This window comes from Neolamprologus multifasciatus, chromosome 9 (genome assembly GCF_963576455.1).
Source record: "Neolamprologus multifasciatus chromosome 9, fNeoMul1.2, whole genome shotgun sequence".
Taxonomy (NCBI): Eukaryota; Metazoa; Chordata; class Actinopteri; order Cichliformes; family Cichlidae; genus Neolamprologus; species Neolamprologus multifasciatus.
The window spans coordinates 28,728,134-28,742,731 of record NC_140447.1 but is presented as its reverse complement, the minus strand read 5'-3'; the positions used below and the strand labels follow the sequence as shown (position 1 = coordinate 28,742,731).

The 14,598-nt window shown below is 40.2% G+C and overlaps 3 protein-coding genes across 8 annotated transcripts in view; all 3 read right to left on the bottom strand.

Moving 5' to 3' along the window:
* Nucleotides 1–14,598, bottom strand: part of LOC146511739 (uncharacterized) — a 53,937-nt gene that overhangs the window by 14,968 nt on the left and 24,371 nt on the right. The window contains exon 1 of one of the 2 annotated variants that reach the window (XM_085172365.1): nt 262–364. The exons of the other annotated variant lie outside the window; for it this stretch is intronic. The gene's annotated coding sequence lies outside the window, so the exon portion shown is untranslated. Of the gene's footprint in view, nt 1–261; nt 365–14,598 lie in introns of those variants that run through there. 2 annotated transcript variants of the gene reach the window in all.
* The window catches only part of LOC146511742 (uncharacterized), a 64,363-nt gene that overhangs the window by 37,079 nt on the left and 12,686 nt on the right, over nt 1–14,598 (bottom strand). The gene's annotated exons all lie outside the window — the stretch shown is intronic.
* LOC146511740 (uncharacterized) overlaps nt 8,827–14,598 on the bottom strand; it is a 30,114-nt gene continuing 24,342 nt past the window's right edge. For 4 of the 5 annotated variants that reach the window (XM_085172346.1, XM_085172348.1, XM_085172347.1 and 1 more), the window contains one exon: nt 8,827–13,603. In XM_085172346.1, the coding sequence (XP_085028472.1) occupies nt 13,337–13,603 (267 nt within the window). In that variant the 3' untranslated portion in view covers nt 8,827–13,336. The remainder of the gene's footprint in view (nt 13,604–14,598) is intronic. The other variant, XM_085172344.1, reaches the window with a different exon arrangement.

Sequence of the window (14,598 nt, the reverse complement as noted above, 5' to 3'; positions counted from 1 at the left end):
TGATGCAAGTATGTGTAGAGTGTTGAGCGCGTGATCAGTGGTGAGAAAAACAACTAACGAAACCTGACCTTTCTATACTCGTGTCTCACTTACACTTCTAAACTATTGAAACAGGAAGCTGTGTTTTCCTGTTTTGCTACACTCTGGAGAGCCTCGCCTTTAACGGTCTTCTCTCACAGAGAGCAACAGAAAACTTCATTCAGAAAACTTCGAAAAACTCAAGATTGACTGAACTCAGTTCAAAGTTGCCTTGGCACTTACCTTTAGATGTGAGAGGTAGTGATGGTCCGCTTGAAGTTGACGCTCCGGTGCGTGTGTCAAAAAGATCAATGCGCTGCTTCAGAAGCACTGTGTCGAGGCTTGATTCGTTTGGCCAGAGTCACATGATTAGTGACGTCTGAAGCTTAATTTAGAACGTACTTTTTTTTTACTGAACTTTATTGAACACACAATAAGTATACAACATACAAACAGATGCAGTTTACAAAAGAACAGAACATGAACATACAAAATCAGGGGTAAAAAAATTATTATATGAGTAGGCGAAAAAATCAACATATAAATATTGTTCTGAGAGCCTTTTTGTTGGTTGAGTCTGATATTGATTGTGTGTACAATTCCATATCCTTATAAAAAGGCAGAAATATGGTGTTTTATTAATAAACTTACATTTATGGATAAAACATTTAGCTAAAAGTATTAACAAATTTATTATAAAAAAACATTTATTATTCTTCCTGGAGAACTTAAAGAAACAGAATAAAACATTTTCCCATCATTAAGAAAACTCCCTTAAAATATGGTGTTACGGATTCAAATATTGGGGATGGATACAAGAGGAAAAACCAAAATAACAACACTGGTCCGGCCAGGTTGAGTCAAACGATGATTTAATGAACACACGCGTGGGAGATGGACATCATACAGCAGACAGCATCAGATCTCAAAATGGTGGAGCCTTGATCAAACTCTTATAGCCTCTAGTGGCCCCCACCTAATCATAAAAGCCTAAACATTCACATTCTTTCTCACACAGCGCCTAAGCTACGACCTTGGCTCCCTGTTTATCTGCTCCTGCTGAGATGGGGCAGTATGCTCTGTTCTCTTCTAACCAGACAAATAAGGCGATGACTTTCTGCAAACAGTATTTCTTATAACTCAGCAGTATAATGCATCATAAAACAATATCATTCATTCACAATAAATCAACAGTCTAATGTAATGCAAATCAGTTTACCAAATGTAATAGTTATCACCTTCTTCTAATTCAGGAGCATAATGCAAACTAAAATTACATAATAATTCACAATCTTTAATAAGGGGTCTAACATGGCATAAAATAATATTATAATCCGACAATGGACAATAACAAAACTGCTAAATTCCTTCCAGAATCTCTGTGTAGAGGAACAGTACCAAAAAAGATGTGCCACAGTTTCTGGATGATCCCCACAGAAAGTTCAATTAGTATTTATGTCTCTTTTAAATGTTACCATATAGTGACTGGCAGGGTAACATTTATGAAGAATTTTATATGAGATTTCCTTCACCTTGTTTACAATTAGATATTTATGGGATCATCCAGACTGTCTTCCAGGTGATATCTGGAACATGTCGGTTCCAGTAAGATATTATATATATGGGAGAGACATGATATCTTCTTGGAATAAACTACGTATTCTGTTATTGCTGTTACCAAGTTCCTGTGAAAAGCAGATTACTCCCACTGCTGACTCAGCTGGATCAGGGAGAGTGACTGAGGTAGATATTGAACTGTCAGTGTTTTTATATAACATTAAAGTACCTGAGGGTATGGCACCAAGCACCTTTGAGAATTCCCAAACACTGATGGGAAAATTATATAGTGTAAGGAATTCATTGTAAGTAAGTAGTGCTCCCTCTTTATTAACCAGCTGAGCCAAGGTCAAGGTCAAGGTAACTTTATTTATACCCATAGGCAAGGTAAATTTGCTTTACAGAAAAAATGACAGCATTTCGCATCCCTTTAAAAACACACATACCTAGTAAAGATATAAACCTCACTGTGGCACATATATAGTAATTTTAATATTTCGAATCAAAAACAGTTCTTATTTAATTCAGTGACAGCAACGGGGACAAAGCTATTTTTATAACGCTTTGTCCTGCATCTCGGAAATAGAAACCTCCATCCTGAGGGAAGAAGCTGGAGGATGGGAACCATTTTTAAGGATTGATAAAGCCATCCTCTGTACCTGCTTAGAGCACAGGGAGGCTAAACAAGACTGTGGCTCACCTATCAGACGACTGGACCATCTCACTATCTGATTTAGAGAGTTTTTCTCTGTGACAGAGGTCTGACCAAACCATGCCACCAAACAAAAGGATAAAACAGACTCAATAAACGAATGATAAAACAAAGTTAAAAATTTTTGGTCAATGTGGAAATGAACAAGTTTCCTAAGACAATAAAGGTGCTGGTGACCCTTTTTACAAACTGATTTGCAATTTTGATCAAAGTTCAGTTTTTCATTGATTATGGTCCCAAGATATTTATATGATTGTACTTGCTCTATTTTCTGACCTTTAATTAAAGTGACTGCGTGCCCATTTTGTTGTTTCCTAAAATCAATCACCATATCTTTTGTTTTAGATATGTTCAGCTGGAGATAAGACTCCTCACACCACTGAACAAAGTCATCAATGACTGGACCGTGGTTAGTTTCACCCTCTTTCAGTAAGCTGACAATAACAGAGTCATCTGCATATTTAATGATGGCCCTGTTTTCATATCTGCTCTGACACATGTTTGTATAGAGAATGAATAATAAGGGAGATAAGACGCACCCTTGAGGAGAACCTGTGGAGGAGAACACTGGGTCAGAATCCCATTTATTCTCACTCTTTGTGACCTGTTAGTTAAAAAATCTAAAATCCAGCCCACCAGGTTTTTCCTGATTTCAAACTGTTATAAAAGTCTTTTAATTAAAATATGGGGCTGTATTGTATTAAAAGCCGAAGAAAAACCAATAAAAAGAAGTCTTGCAAAAGTCCCTTTACTCTCTACATGTTTAAGAATCAGATTTAACAAAGTCAAAAGTGCGTCCTCCACTCCTCTATTGGCCTGAAGTCATTTAGAATTTTTGGACGACTAGATTTAGGGACAGGAACCACAACTGCTTCTTTCCAAAGAGAGGGCACATGTTGTGTTTGCAAGGATTGATTAAAAATAACCTGAAATATAGGACTGAGTTCGTCAGCACAAGATTTAATTAGGCGGCCACTAATATTATCAGGACCCTGGTTCTTGTTCACATTGACTGTATGAAAGGCCTTTTTGACGTCACTGAGTTCAATGATAAAGTGCTGAGTATCTCTCAGTTTCTGTTTCAGTTCCAAAATATCCTCGCTAAAATCAGAAGAACTAAAACGAGCATAAAACATACTTAAAGCATTTGCAAAATCTCTGTCTGAATTAAAACCATCTAAAATGATCTGACTGCTGCTCTGGGGATTTTGAAACCCTGCTATGGTTTTCATACAAGTCCAGGCAGACCCAAAAATTTTTGCAGCAAATTTGCTTTCAAGAAGGTTTTTGTAGCTCTGTTTTGCCTTCAAGATCTCGATTTTCAGTTCCTTGGTGGCTGTCTGAAAATCAGTAACAACTCCCTCTTTAAAGGCCTGTCTCTTTTTCCTTAAACAGGATTTGACGCTTTTAGTGACCCATGGCTTAGTGTTAGCGTAGACTTTAACGCGCTTACGGGGTATAATCATATCTTTACAAAATACTGCATAAGAGCTAGTAACATCCACCAAAGCGTCAAGATCATCTCCACAAGACTGAATAAAAACTTCCCAATCTGTACACTTAAAACATTCCTGCAAGGTAAGCACAGATTCTTCTGACCATATGTCAACATCCTTAGTCTTTGTCTTCTCTCGTTTTAAGACAGTTTTATAGATGGGCAGAAGATGCACACAGTTATGGTCAGAAGATCCCAGAGGAGGAAGCGGGAGGGATTTATAAGCATTCTTCACCGATCCGTAACAAAGGTCCAAAATTTTATCCCGTCTGGTAGGACAGGATACATATTGATACAGATTGCCCAAAGTTGATTTAAGAGAGACATGGTTAAAATCCCCCATTATAAAGTTTGGTGCGTCAGGAGAGAGCGCCTGCAGCTTCTGCACTACGTCTGAAATGATGCTGCAAGTGGAGGCGGGGTGTGCCCTCGGGTGAATGTAAACTACGGTAATAAAAAGTTGTGGAAACTCACGAGGGAGATAAAAAGGGCGCAGTGACACGGATAAAAGTTCAACATCTGGTGTACAAATACACTCTCTAACACTCACAGCGCAACAGTAACGTTTGTTCACATACAAGCATACTCCTCCTCCTTGAGATTTCCCTGTTACCCGTGCATCCCGATCCCGGCGAAAGGGAGCTCCAAAACCGTCAATTGAAAAATCGGCGTCCTGATCCAGCTCCGTCAGCCATGTCTCAGAAAAAGCCATTACACAGCTGTCCCGGAAGTCTTTCTCGAACCTGACGTTTCCCTGGAGTTCATCCAGCTTGTTCCTAAGAGACTGAACATTTCCAAGGATAACAGACGGCAGGGGAAACCGACTGACCTGTTGTCTCCTCAAACGCAATTTAACATCTCCACGTCTCCCTCTTTTACTCTTCTCACTCGTTCTGTTAGAGTCTTTATGTATAAAATCCGGCATACATGAGGTGAGGTCCTTACCATCATACGGTAAGTTAAGTTGTAATAGTTCGTCGCGGGAGTAAACAATCCTCAGCTGACTCACGGCCTCGCCCACATCATTGGAAGCAAGCCAGCTACAGTAGAAGTCCAACCACAATGAAGAAAAAAAATCCATGACATTCTCACTGTTGTGGAGCGTCACTTTGTAAGAAAACTGTCACTTCCTTCAACCAAAACACATGCTAGCGATAGAAACGAAAATAAACAATAAGAACTTAAAAACGTAGGATGCCAAGCTCTCACTCACTGTCAGTCACTGCGTGCGCATGCCACCAATAGGATCCCATTTTGGACCCAAGTTTCTAGGAAAAGTGATTTATTTTTAAATAAAATATCTCTGTTGTTCCAGATGAGGTGGACGTCACAACAATGTGATTGGTCACTGGCAATGTTGAACCTGGAACAACATTTATTATAATGATGTGGGAACAACACCGACACGAGGAGATCATTCCAGGATGAATGTCAAAGGGAAAGTCCCTGGGACGCTTCCGGTTATGTTTGCATCCGGCGTAGTCATCTGGCCGGTCCGTGCTATATCGCCCCTCCTGACCCGGAGTGGTATAACGTTTTGTAGAAAAGTTTGATCGATTCGCTCTCTCCCTCTCTCTCTCTCTCTCTCTCTCACTACAAAATAAAAAATTCTCTGGGGTTTTTTCTCATAGGTTTATGGTACCCGATGGAGGAAGCATTGACCGGGACGTTCGTCTGACTCCTTCTTGATGTGCGTACAACAAGGCCATTTTCTTTTAGGGTTTCTGTCTATTTTCTGTCAATGGGAAATCCCGTTGTAAAAGTAGGTATAAAAATGAAGAAAAACTCTTTACTTTGGTTTGAGTGGCTGCACAAAACCAAAATACCTCATTGGGGTGTTTTAATAAAATTATTTAGTTATGAATTTAGTTCTGAGTTCTGAATATGTGCGCGGTGCTTTTTCTTTTCCACTAAGGGTTATTTTACACGTACTAGGAGTTGAGCCCTGCATGAAATTCTTTGCTAGGTTACAAGCATTAAGAAATACTAATATCGATTAGAGGGTTTTTTGACGCCTTCTTGACCTGCGGTGTGTGCAAAATAAGACCGTTTTCTTTTAAGGATTCTATTTCCTGTTAATGAGAAAACCCGTTGTAAAAGTAGCTCAAAAAATTAAGAAAAACTCTTTACTTTTGGTCTGATAAGGAGTGGCTGCACCAAACCAAAATACCTCATCGAGGTGTTTTAATAAAATTATTTGGGATAGAGTTCTGAATTGGATGCAGGTCCAATTTACCTTCACAGCGATAGGTTTATTCTCTCGCTCGCATTCAGGAGAAATAATTTAACATTTAGGCCTAAATTGAACTGTTTTTTTTTCCCTCAGAAAAAAAAAGACTTTTCTCTTTTTTCGCAAACAACATGGACGCCAGACCTGCCAACCTCACTGTGGTCTCTCAGACCCCAGTAACTAGCTACAGAGCCTCCACGACTCCAGCGCAACTCACACGAATGCATCTTTGTAGGGTTCAGCAAGCACCCGCTAACCCAGTGGTTCCCAAACTTTTTTCGTGAGTGCGCACGCACGCACGCACTCACGCACTCACGAACACATCCTCCAACCACACACACCTGTATTTTGCTCCATTGCGGTTTATTTCACACCTCAAACATTTAGTAAACAATTAGGCAAATACAAGTAATCTCCAATAAATTACAGGTAGTAAGAAAGTAAACGAATAACTCTTATGCTACGTCCACACCTACACAGGTATTTTTGAAAACGCAGCTGTTTCTATGGGTTTGGACCTTTCGTCCACACATGTTTTGAATCACCGAAAACTGAGATTTTATAGAAGTCCTTTTTTGCGTTTACGTGTGGACGAGGAATACAGAGTTCATCACGCAACGTCAAAGGTATGTGCCTTTTTTCACGTCAGACTGTGCGCCACGTTATTGTTTACATGAGATGAATTGCAGAATGGCAGATAGAGACAAAATACTGTTAATCTGACTATCTTCAGTTTTTACACGATTACATATACACATGCAGTTACTGTCCCTCCCTTTAGAAAGGCAGAGGCATCACAGTGTGATTATTTTATGTGTAGTTGTTTTTTTCCTGTGTAATAATATTCAACATTGCTGTCAATACATTTTTCAAAAAATGCCTCTCTGTGCAAAATGGGTTTAAAAAAATAAACTGTGGAATACTGTTTGTCGTGATTTGAACCGAGGGAACAAATCGTAGCAGGATCACGCTGATATCATTTGTATCCCACTGTAACTTTACTGTATAAAGAGCTAACATCTCCAAAATGTCAGGAGTAGTTAGTCATTACAACAAGTGTTTGTGAACTAAAAATCAATTATGTGGGATACTGTTCGTCCATGATTTGAAGAGCCCAGCGCGTGCTCCCAACGCAGGGAAAACCAATTACGCAGGAGAGACCTACCTTGGCACTTGTGCAGGTGAAACCAAAGGGAAGATATGCTTCACCATATTTTCTAGTCTTTGGCTTTGAATGAAGTTGGTTTGGAAACATATTCAGCTATGCTTCATCTCCTGCTTTGCGTTTGTGTGGGCACCCTGTGCTAGCCAAGCGTTTGGGTTTTTTTCCCCCCTTTTCATACCGCGCCCCCCCTCGCAATTTCTCTGCGCCCCCCCCCCCCCCTCCAGGGGGCGGGCCCCACACTTTGGGAAGCTCTGCGCTAACCCAATGTAGGACAGAATCCGTCTCAGCTCCGGCGGATTTTGGGGCTATGCCTTCAGCCTCAGAGAGAGCGAAATCTATTTCTATCAACTAAAAGCAGGTGAACGTTTTGGCCTGCTAACACCGCGGATTGCTTTTACTTTGTCTGACTGGGGTGTTTTGAGCCTCATCGCGACGCCCGAAGTGCAGAAGAGCCTGCGGGAAATGAGCTCGCAACAACCGCAAAACAGGGATCATCAACATCGGCCGTGGCTTTCCCTATGTGCATATCAATCGCTAAGTGTTAATCTTCCTGTCTAACTATATTTTTGCATTTTCCTTTTGACCATTCTCTCAATCCTTTCATTTAAAAAAATATATCACAAGGGTTTGTAACACGTACAATACACCATCCATTCATTGCCTGAAATACCGTGAGGCTTGTTTGAAAGATTGCGCCCGAGACCAACTCCGCCTCCAAGGCATGCCTACCTTTAGCTGCCACCAGTGAGATATCAGAGCCGGGCTCCACATATCCAATCAGGAGCACGAGCAAGACAGCTTTTGCAGACTCTCCAGAAATATGCAAGTCCTTACCAGCTGCTCTGCAACCCAGTGTTTCCGGTCCCCTCACCAACATCGCTTTTTGAGATATTTTTTATGAACCACCAAAAGAGCCATCGTACCCCCCAGTACAGAAGACTGGATCTGAGGGCAGCAGCGGGGACAAATGATTGTAATGAAGCGACGGACATTCCATGGCTGGTCTTAGATAATCGTGAGTTATTATGTCTTATGGTGAAAAGTACATAGTTTTGCAAGAGGCATACAAGCACTGTGGAAAAAGTAATCATAAAACTGTTTTTGTGAACACTCTGCTCCCTACGTTATGGTTTAAAAAATATGATACACGTAATGTGATCATCAAAGAACATGATTTTTTTTAAACTTTTATTCTTATGCTTTTAAAACAATGTCAGATTATCATAAAACACTTATTTGTATGTTATAATGTTTTTCTTACACCATGTGTAATTTTTATAGACACCTTGTTCATTGTATCAATGTGTAATTATGTATCTTTGATAAATAAATAAAATATTTAATCTTGTATTTGTGTACTTTCTGGTGATTCAATAAAAAATTAGTCACATATCGCTCTGATAAACACAGATGTCTGCATGTCTGTAAAACATGAAAAACTCCATATCAGTGCTATCTACAAAGGTGTAGTCATTTCTTTGTTATGGTACTTTACTGTTCCAATGAAACAATAGAAAATCTCATTTTAAAGTACATTTTCGACCATTCTGACCTATTTTCAGGGGCAAGAATGTTGATGTTAGACTGTGTTTTAAGTCAGGTTTTGATCTTAAACTAACTACCACAGCACTGATTTTACTGATTACAGTTGCAATCTCAATTAGAATCCCAAACTGTTTACCTGACAAGTTTACCTGAAACCAACACATTAGACTTAAATCTGTGAAATTCCTGAACAATGTGCTTTGTGCAGTAGCAGTAGTACTAGAACTAGTAGTCCTACAATTGTGCATCAACCAGGCTTCAAGAGTGATCACTCTTCTGGCTTGCAAATGGTGATAACATGTCACAGTCTTAGCTGCAAATCAGAAATGTTGGTAAATTTAAAAAAGGAGTTTAAACTTCAGGTTTGGCATAGACACAGACTTTATTAATGCCACACTCGGGAGATTCACATGTTACATGAGCACAACGGTCAGTAAGAAAAAGTGAATCAGAGATACATTACAAAATACAAAAATTAAAAATAAATAGTGGACAAATTTAAAACAAGCAAAACACCTATGCAAGAGTAACTACTAATGATTTACAATACTTGTCATATACAGCCAATACACTCAGAGAATTTTAGCATATCAGTATAAAGCTCTCTGTAATTCCTGGACAGTTCATGAAATAATTTAAAATTAAATCTGCACTTCAGTTAACTTTTTTTTAAATAACAGGTTTATGTCTTAGATCTACGGATACAGCTAAAGCACTCTGCTTGTATAATGCTGTATTCTCTCCCAGCTTATCCTTTTCTCACAACAAGGTGATTCCCAAAGTACGAGTCAATAAAACAATGACTCTAAAACCATAACAGAAAGTTAAAGTTGCAAGATCAAAGATTAAGGATTGTGTTTTTATAGCACGTAGTAAACTATCCCCTTTTTCTCCTTGGCCTTGTGTACATCACAAGTCAAATTATACATTGTGATGGAGCAGTCACAATACACACTCACGAGACACAGTTTGATTTTTCAAACACAAACTTTGTATGAAGTTCACCTTATCAGCTGAAAATATTAAAGCCAGAACAGCTGAGCTGTATGATGTGTACAAGGACACAAAACATTATTTACCATCAGATCCCGAGCCCTCCATGTGTTAATCAAGAAACTGCTGCTGTGCTACATCCATAAATAATGAATAAATTAAGAGCTAAAGCTAAAAGGACAGTTTATTTATACCATCTTCATGTGAACACATTCAAGAACATCACAGATGAAAGAAACATTAAAAACTTCCACACTACATAAAGCAAGAAAAATAGTTTTTCCTTTCAGGTGGTTCAAAAACAAACAAACAAAAAAACATCAAACACCTCCAAGACTCTCTTTGAAAGAACTAAAAACCTTTATTCTCATGGTCCAATCATGAGTGAACTCCCCGATGAAGCCTTGTGTGCTAAAACATGTCAGAGTTTGAAAGGTTAAACATGAGTTTCCAAAACGTTTTGCTGGAGAACAATGAACTATTTGACTGAGTTTCAATTATTTACAGACGAGCAAAACCAGGACAGAGAAAAAAGGACAAAACAGACTCAGTAAAACGACAGAAAATAAGATCCCATGTAAATCTGTATTATGTAGAAGTTCAGCCCAGCAACCAGTTCAGTTCAACACAAGTTTAAATGATTCTATCTGAACTCTGTGGAGCCTGATCTCAATAATTATTTCCTCCAAATCATCAATGTGTCTTTTAGACCCCATTCCTACAAAACTGCTCAAAGAAGACCTGCCATTAATTAATTCTTCGATCTTAAATATGATCAACCTATCTCTAATAATCGGCTATGTACCAAAGGCCTTCAAGCTGGCTGTAGTTAAACTTTTACTCAAAAAGCCATCTCTAGACCCAGCAGTCTTAGCTAATTATAGGCCAATCTCCAACCTTCCTTTCATATCAAAAATCCTTGAAAGAGTAGTTGTCAAACAGCTAACAGATCATCTGCAGAGGAATGGTTTATTTGAAGAGTTTCAGTCAGGTTTCAGAGCTCATTACAGCACAGAAACAGCTTTAGTGAAGGTTACAAATGATCTTCTTATGGCCTCTGACAGTGGACTCATCTCTGTGCTTGTCCTACTAGACTTTAGTGCAGCGTTCGATACTGTTGACCATAATATCCTATTAGAGCGATTAAAACATGCTGTAGGTATTACAGGTACTGCACTGCAGTGGTTTGTATCATATCTATCTAATAGACTCCAATTTGTGCATCTAAATGGAGAGTTCTCTTCACACACTGAGGTTAATTATGGAGTTCTGTTCAATTCTGTTTACATTATACATGCTTCCCTTAGGCAGTATCATTAGAAGACATAGCATACATTTTCACTGCTATGCAGATGACACCCAGCTCTATCTGTCCGTGAAGCCAGATAACACACACCAATTAGTTAAAATGCAGGAATGTCTTAAAGACATAAAGACCTGGATGGCCGCTAACTTTCTGCTTCTTAATTCAGATAAAACTGAGGTTATTGTACTCAGCCCTGAAAATCTTAGAAATATGGTATCTAACCAGATTCTTACTCTGGATGGCATTACCTTGGCCTCCAGTAACGCTGTGAGGAACCTTGGAGTCATTTTTGACCAGGATATGTCCTTCAACGCACATATCAAACAAATATGTAAGACTGCGTTCTTCCATTTGCGCAACATCTCTAAAATTAGAAATATCCTGTCTCAGAGTGACGCTGAAAAACTAGTTCATGCATTTATTACTTCCAGGCTGGACGACTGTAATTCATTATTATCAGGATGTCCAAAAAACTCACTGAAAAGCCTTCAGCTAATCCAAAATGCTGCAGCAAGAGTACTGACAGGGACTAGAAAGAGAGAGCATATTTCTCCTGTTTTGGCTTCCCTTCACTGGCTTCCTGTTAAATCCAGAATTGAATTCAAAATCCTGCTCCTCACATACAGGGTCTTAAATAATCAGGCCCCATCTTATCTTAATGACCTTGTAGTACCATATCACCCTATTAGAGCACTTCGCTCTCGCTCTGCAGGCCTACTTGTTGTTCCTAGAGTATTTAAAAGTAGAATGGGAGGCAGAGCCTTCAGTTTTCAGGCCCCTCTTCTGTGGAACCAGCTTCCAGTTTGGATTCGGGAGACAGACACTATCTCTACTTCTAAGATTAGGCTTAAAACTTTCCTTTTTGCTAAAGCATATAGTTAGGGCTGGACCAGGTGACCCTGAATCCTCCCTTAGTTATGCTGCAATAGACATAGGCTACCGGGGGATTCCCATGATGCATTGAGTTTTTCCTTTCCAGTCACCTTTCTCACTCACTATGTATTAATAGACCTCTCTGCATTGAATCATATCTGTTATTAACCTCTGTCTCTCTTCCACAGCATGTCTTTGTCCTGTTTTTCTTGTCTCGCCCCAACCGGTCGCAGCAGATGGCCGCCCCTCCCTGAGCCTGGTTCTGCCAGAGGTTTCTTCCTGTTAAAAGGGATTTTTTCCTTCCCACTGTCGCCAAAGTGCTTGCTCATAGGGGGTCATATGATTGTTGGGTTTTTCTCTGTATCTATGAATCGCCTTGAGGCGACTTTTGTTGTGATTTGGCACTATATAAATAAAATTGAATTGAGTTGATCTCAAGCTTTTTGAGTCTGACACTGAAACCAGAGGATCTTTCTGTCTCTTCAGATTCACTGTGATCCAGTGATGGGAGTGATTTCAGCCCTGAGTGATCACGCTGACGTTTGCACAGAGCAGACAATGAGGTGAATGTTTTGGCACATTGATAACAGTGAAACAGTTTATTAATAACGTGGGATCGTTTGTGTTCGAAGTATGAATTGAGATTCCTGAAGCTCTTGTCACACTGGTCACAGCTGTAGTTTCCTTCCATGTGTGTACGTTCATGATAGTTACAATGAGCTGATTGTGAGAAGTTTTTGTCACAGTGTCTGCACTTGTATGGTTTCTCTCCTGTGTGGACTCATTTATGTGATTTAAGGTCCCATGCAGTGGTTAAGCATGATCCACACTGATCACAGATATACTTTTTAACCCCACTGTGAATCAGTTCATGTCATTTTAAGTCACCTGATGTGGTGAAGCTTCTCCCGCATTCTTTGCAGAATTTAAGTTTGTCTCCAATGTCTCTACATTGATGTCTTTTTAGGTCAGCTTTCCAACTGACAGTTTTTCCACAGAGGTCACATTGATAAGGTCTCTCCTCAGTGTGGGTAAACATGTGTTGTTGTAACTTTGCGTCTGTTGTAGACTCTTTGCCACACTGTTCACAACAGTACACATCATGTCCGGTGTGAATGCGTAGGTGTATATTTCGGTGCCCTCTCCGGCTGAAAGTTTTTCCACAGATGTCACAGCTGTATGCCTTAATTTCAGAGTGGGTAACTAGATGATTCTGTAAGCTGCTACTTTGAATAAAAGCTCTGCCACACTGATCACAGCTGTACGCTTTAACTCCACTGTGGATGAGTTGGTGTTGTTTTAGGGATACCTTCCAGGAAAAAAGATTTTCCACACAAGTCACAGCTGAACGGTCTCTCTCCAGTGTGGATGACCTGATGACGTTTTGGTTTATCCTTCTCAGTAAAATCCTTCCCACACTCGTCACAGCTGTACACTTTAACTCAACTGTGGATCAGTATGTGTCTTTTTAGGGAACACATCCTGGGAAAAGACTTTCCACAAAAGTCACAGCTGAACGGTCTCTCTCCAGTGTGGATGACCTGATGCTTTTTTAGTTTATCCTTCTCAGTAAAACCCTTCCCACACTTGTCACAGCTGTACGCTTTAACTTCACTGTGGATGAGTTGGTGACTTCTTAGGGAACGCATCCTGGAAAAAGACTTTCCACAAAAGTCACAGATGAACGGTCTCTCTCCAGTGTGGATGACCTGGTCAAAGGAGCTTGCAAAGAAAAGCGTCTGGACTTAGCAAAGCCAAGAGCCTTCCTTTCCACTTCCAGCCAACCTTTACATGGAGGAAGTGGAAAGGAAGGCTCTTGGCTCTTTCAAAGGAAGAGTACCCAGCCACTGGTACAGATATGTAGACGACACCTGGGTCAAAATCAAGACACAAGAAGTGGAATCCTTCACTGCGCACATCAACGCTGTGGATAAAAACATCATGTTCACCAGGGAAGACACAAAGGACGACTGTTTGCCTTTCCTGGACTGCGCTGTGCACATTGAAGAGAATGGCAATCTCAACATCGAAGTTTACCGGAAGCCCACACACACGGACCAGTACCTCCTGTTTGACTCCCATCACCCTCTGGAACACAAACTTGGAGTAATTAGGACCCTACACCACCGGGCAGAACAGGTTCCCTCTAAGCCTGAAGGGAAAAAGAAGGAACACACACATGTAAAGGAAGCACTCAAAACGTGCGGCTATCCTAAATGGGCATTCTTAAAGTCAGCAAAGAGGCACAGAAAAGAAGATCAGACACCAGCGAGGGAGGATAAGAAGGACAGACGCAACAACATTGTCATCCCCTATGTAGCTGGTGAATCAGAGAAACTCAGGAGGGTTTTCTCCAAGCATGACATCCCGGTGTACTTCAGACCCAGCAACACACTCAGACAAAAACTGGTTCACCCGAAAGACAAAACACCAAAACACAGACTTAACAATGTGGTGTATGCCGTACAGTGCAGCGAGGAATGCCCAGACCTCTACATTGGAGAGACCAAACAGCCACTTCACAAGCGCATGGCACAACACAGAAGAGCCACCTCCACAGGACAAGATTCAGCTGTCCATCTGCATCTTAAGGATAAAGGACACTCTTTCGAGGATGCCAATGTTCACATTTTGGACAGAGAGGACAGATGGTTTGAAAGAGGAGTGAAAGAAGCCATCTATGTCCACTGTGAGCGACCATCTT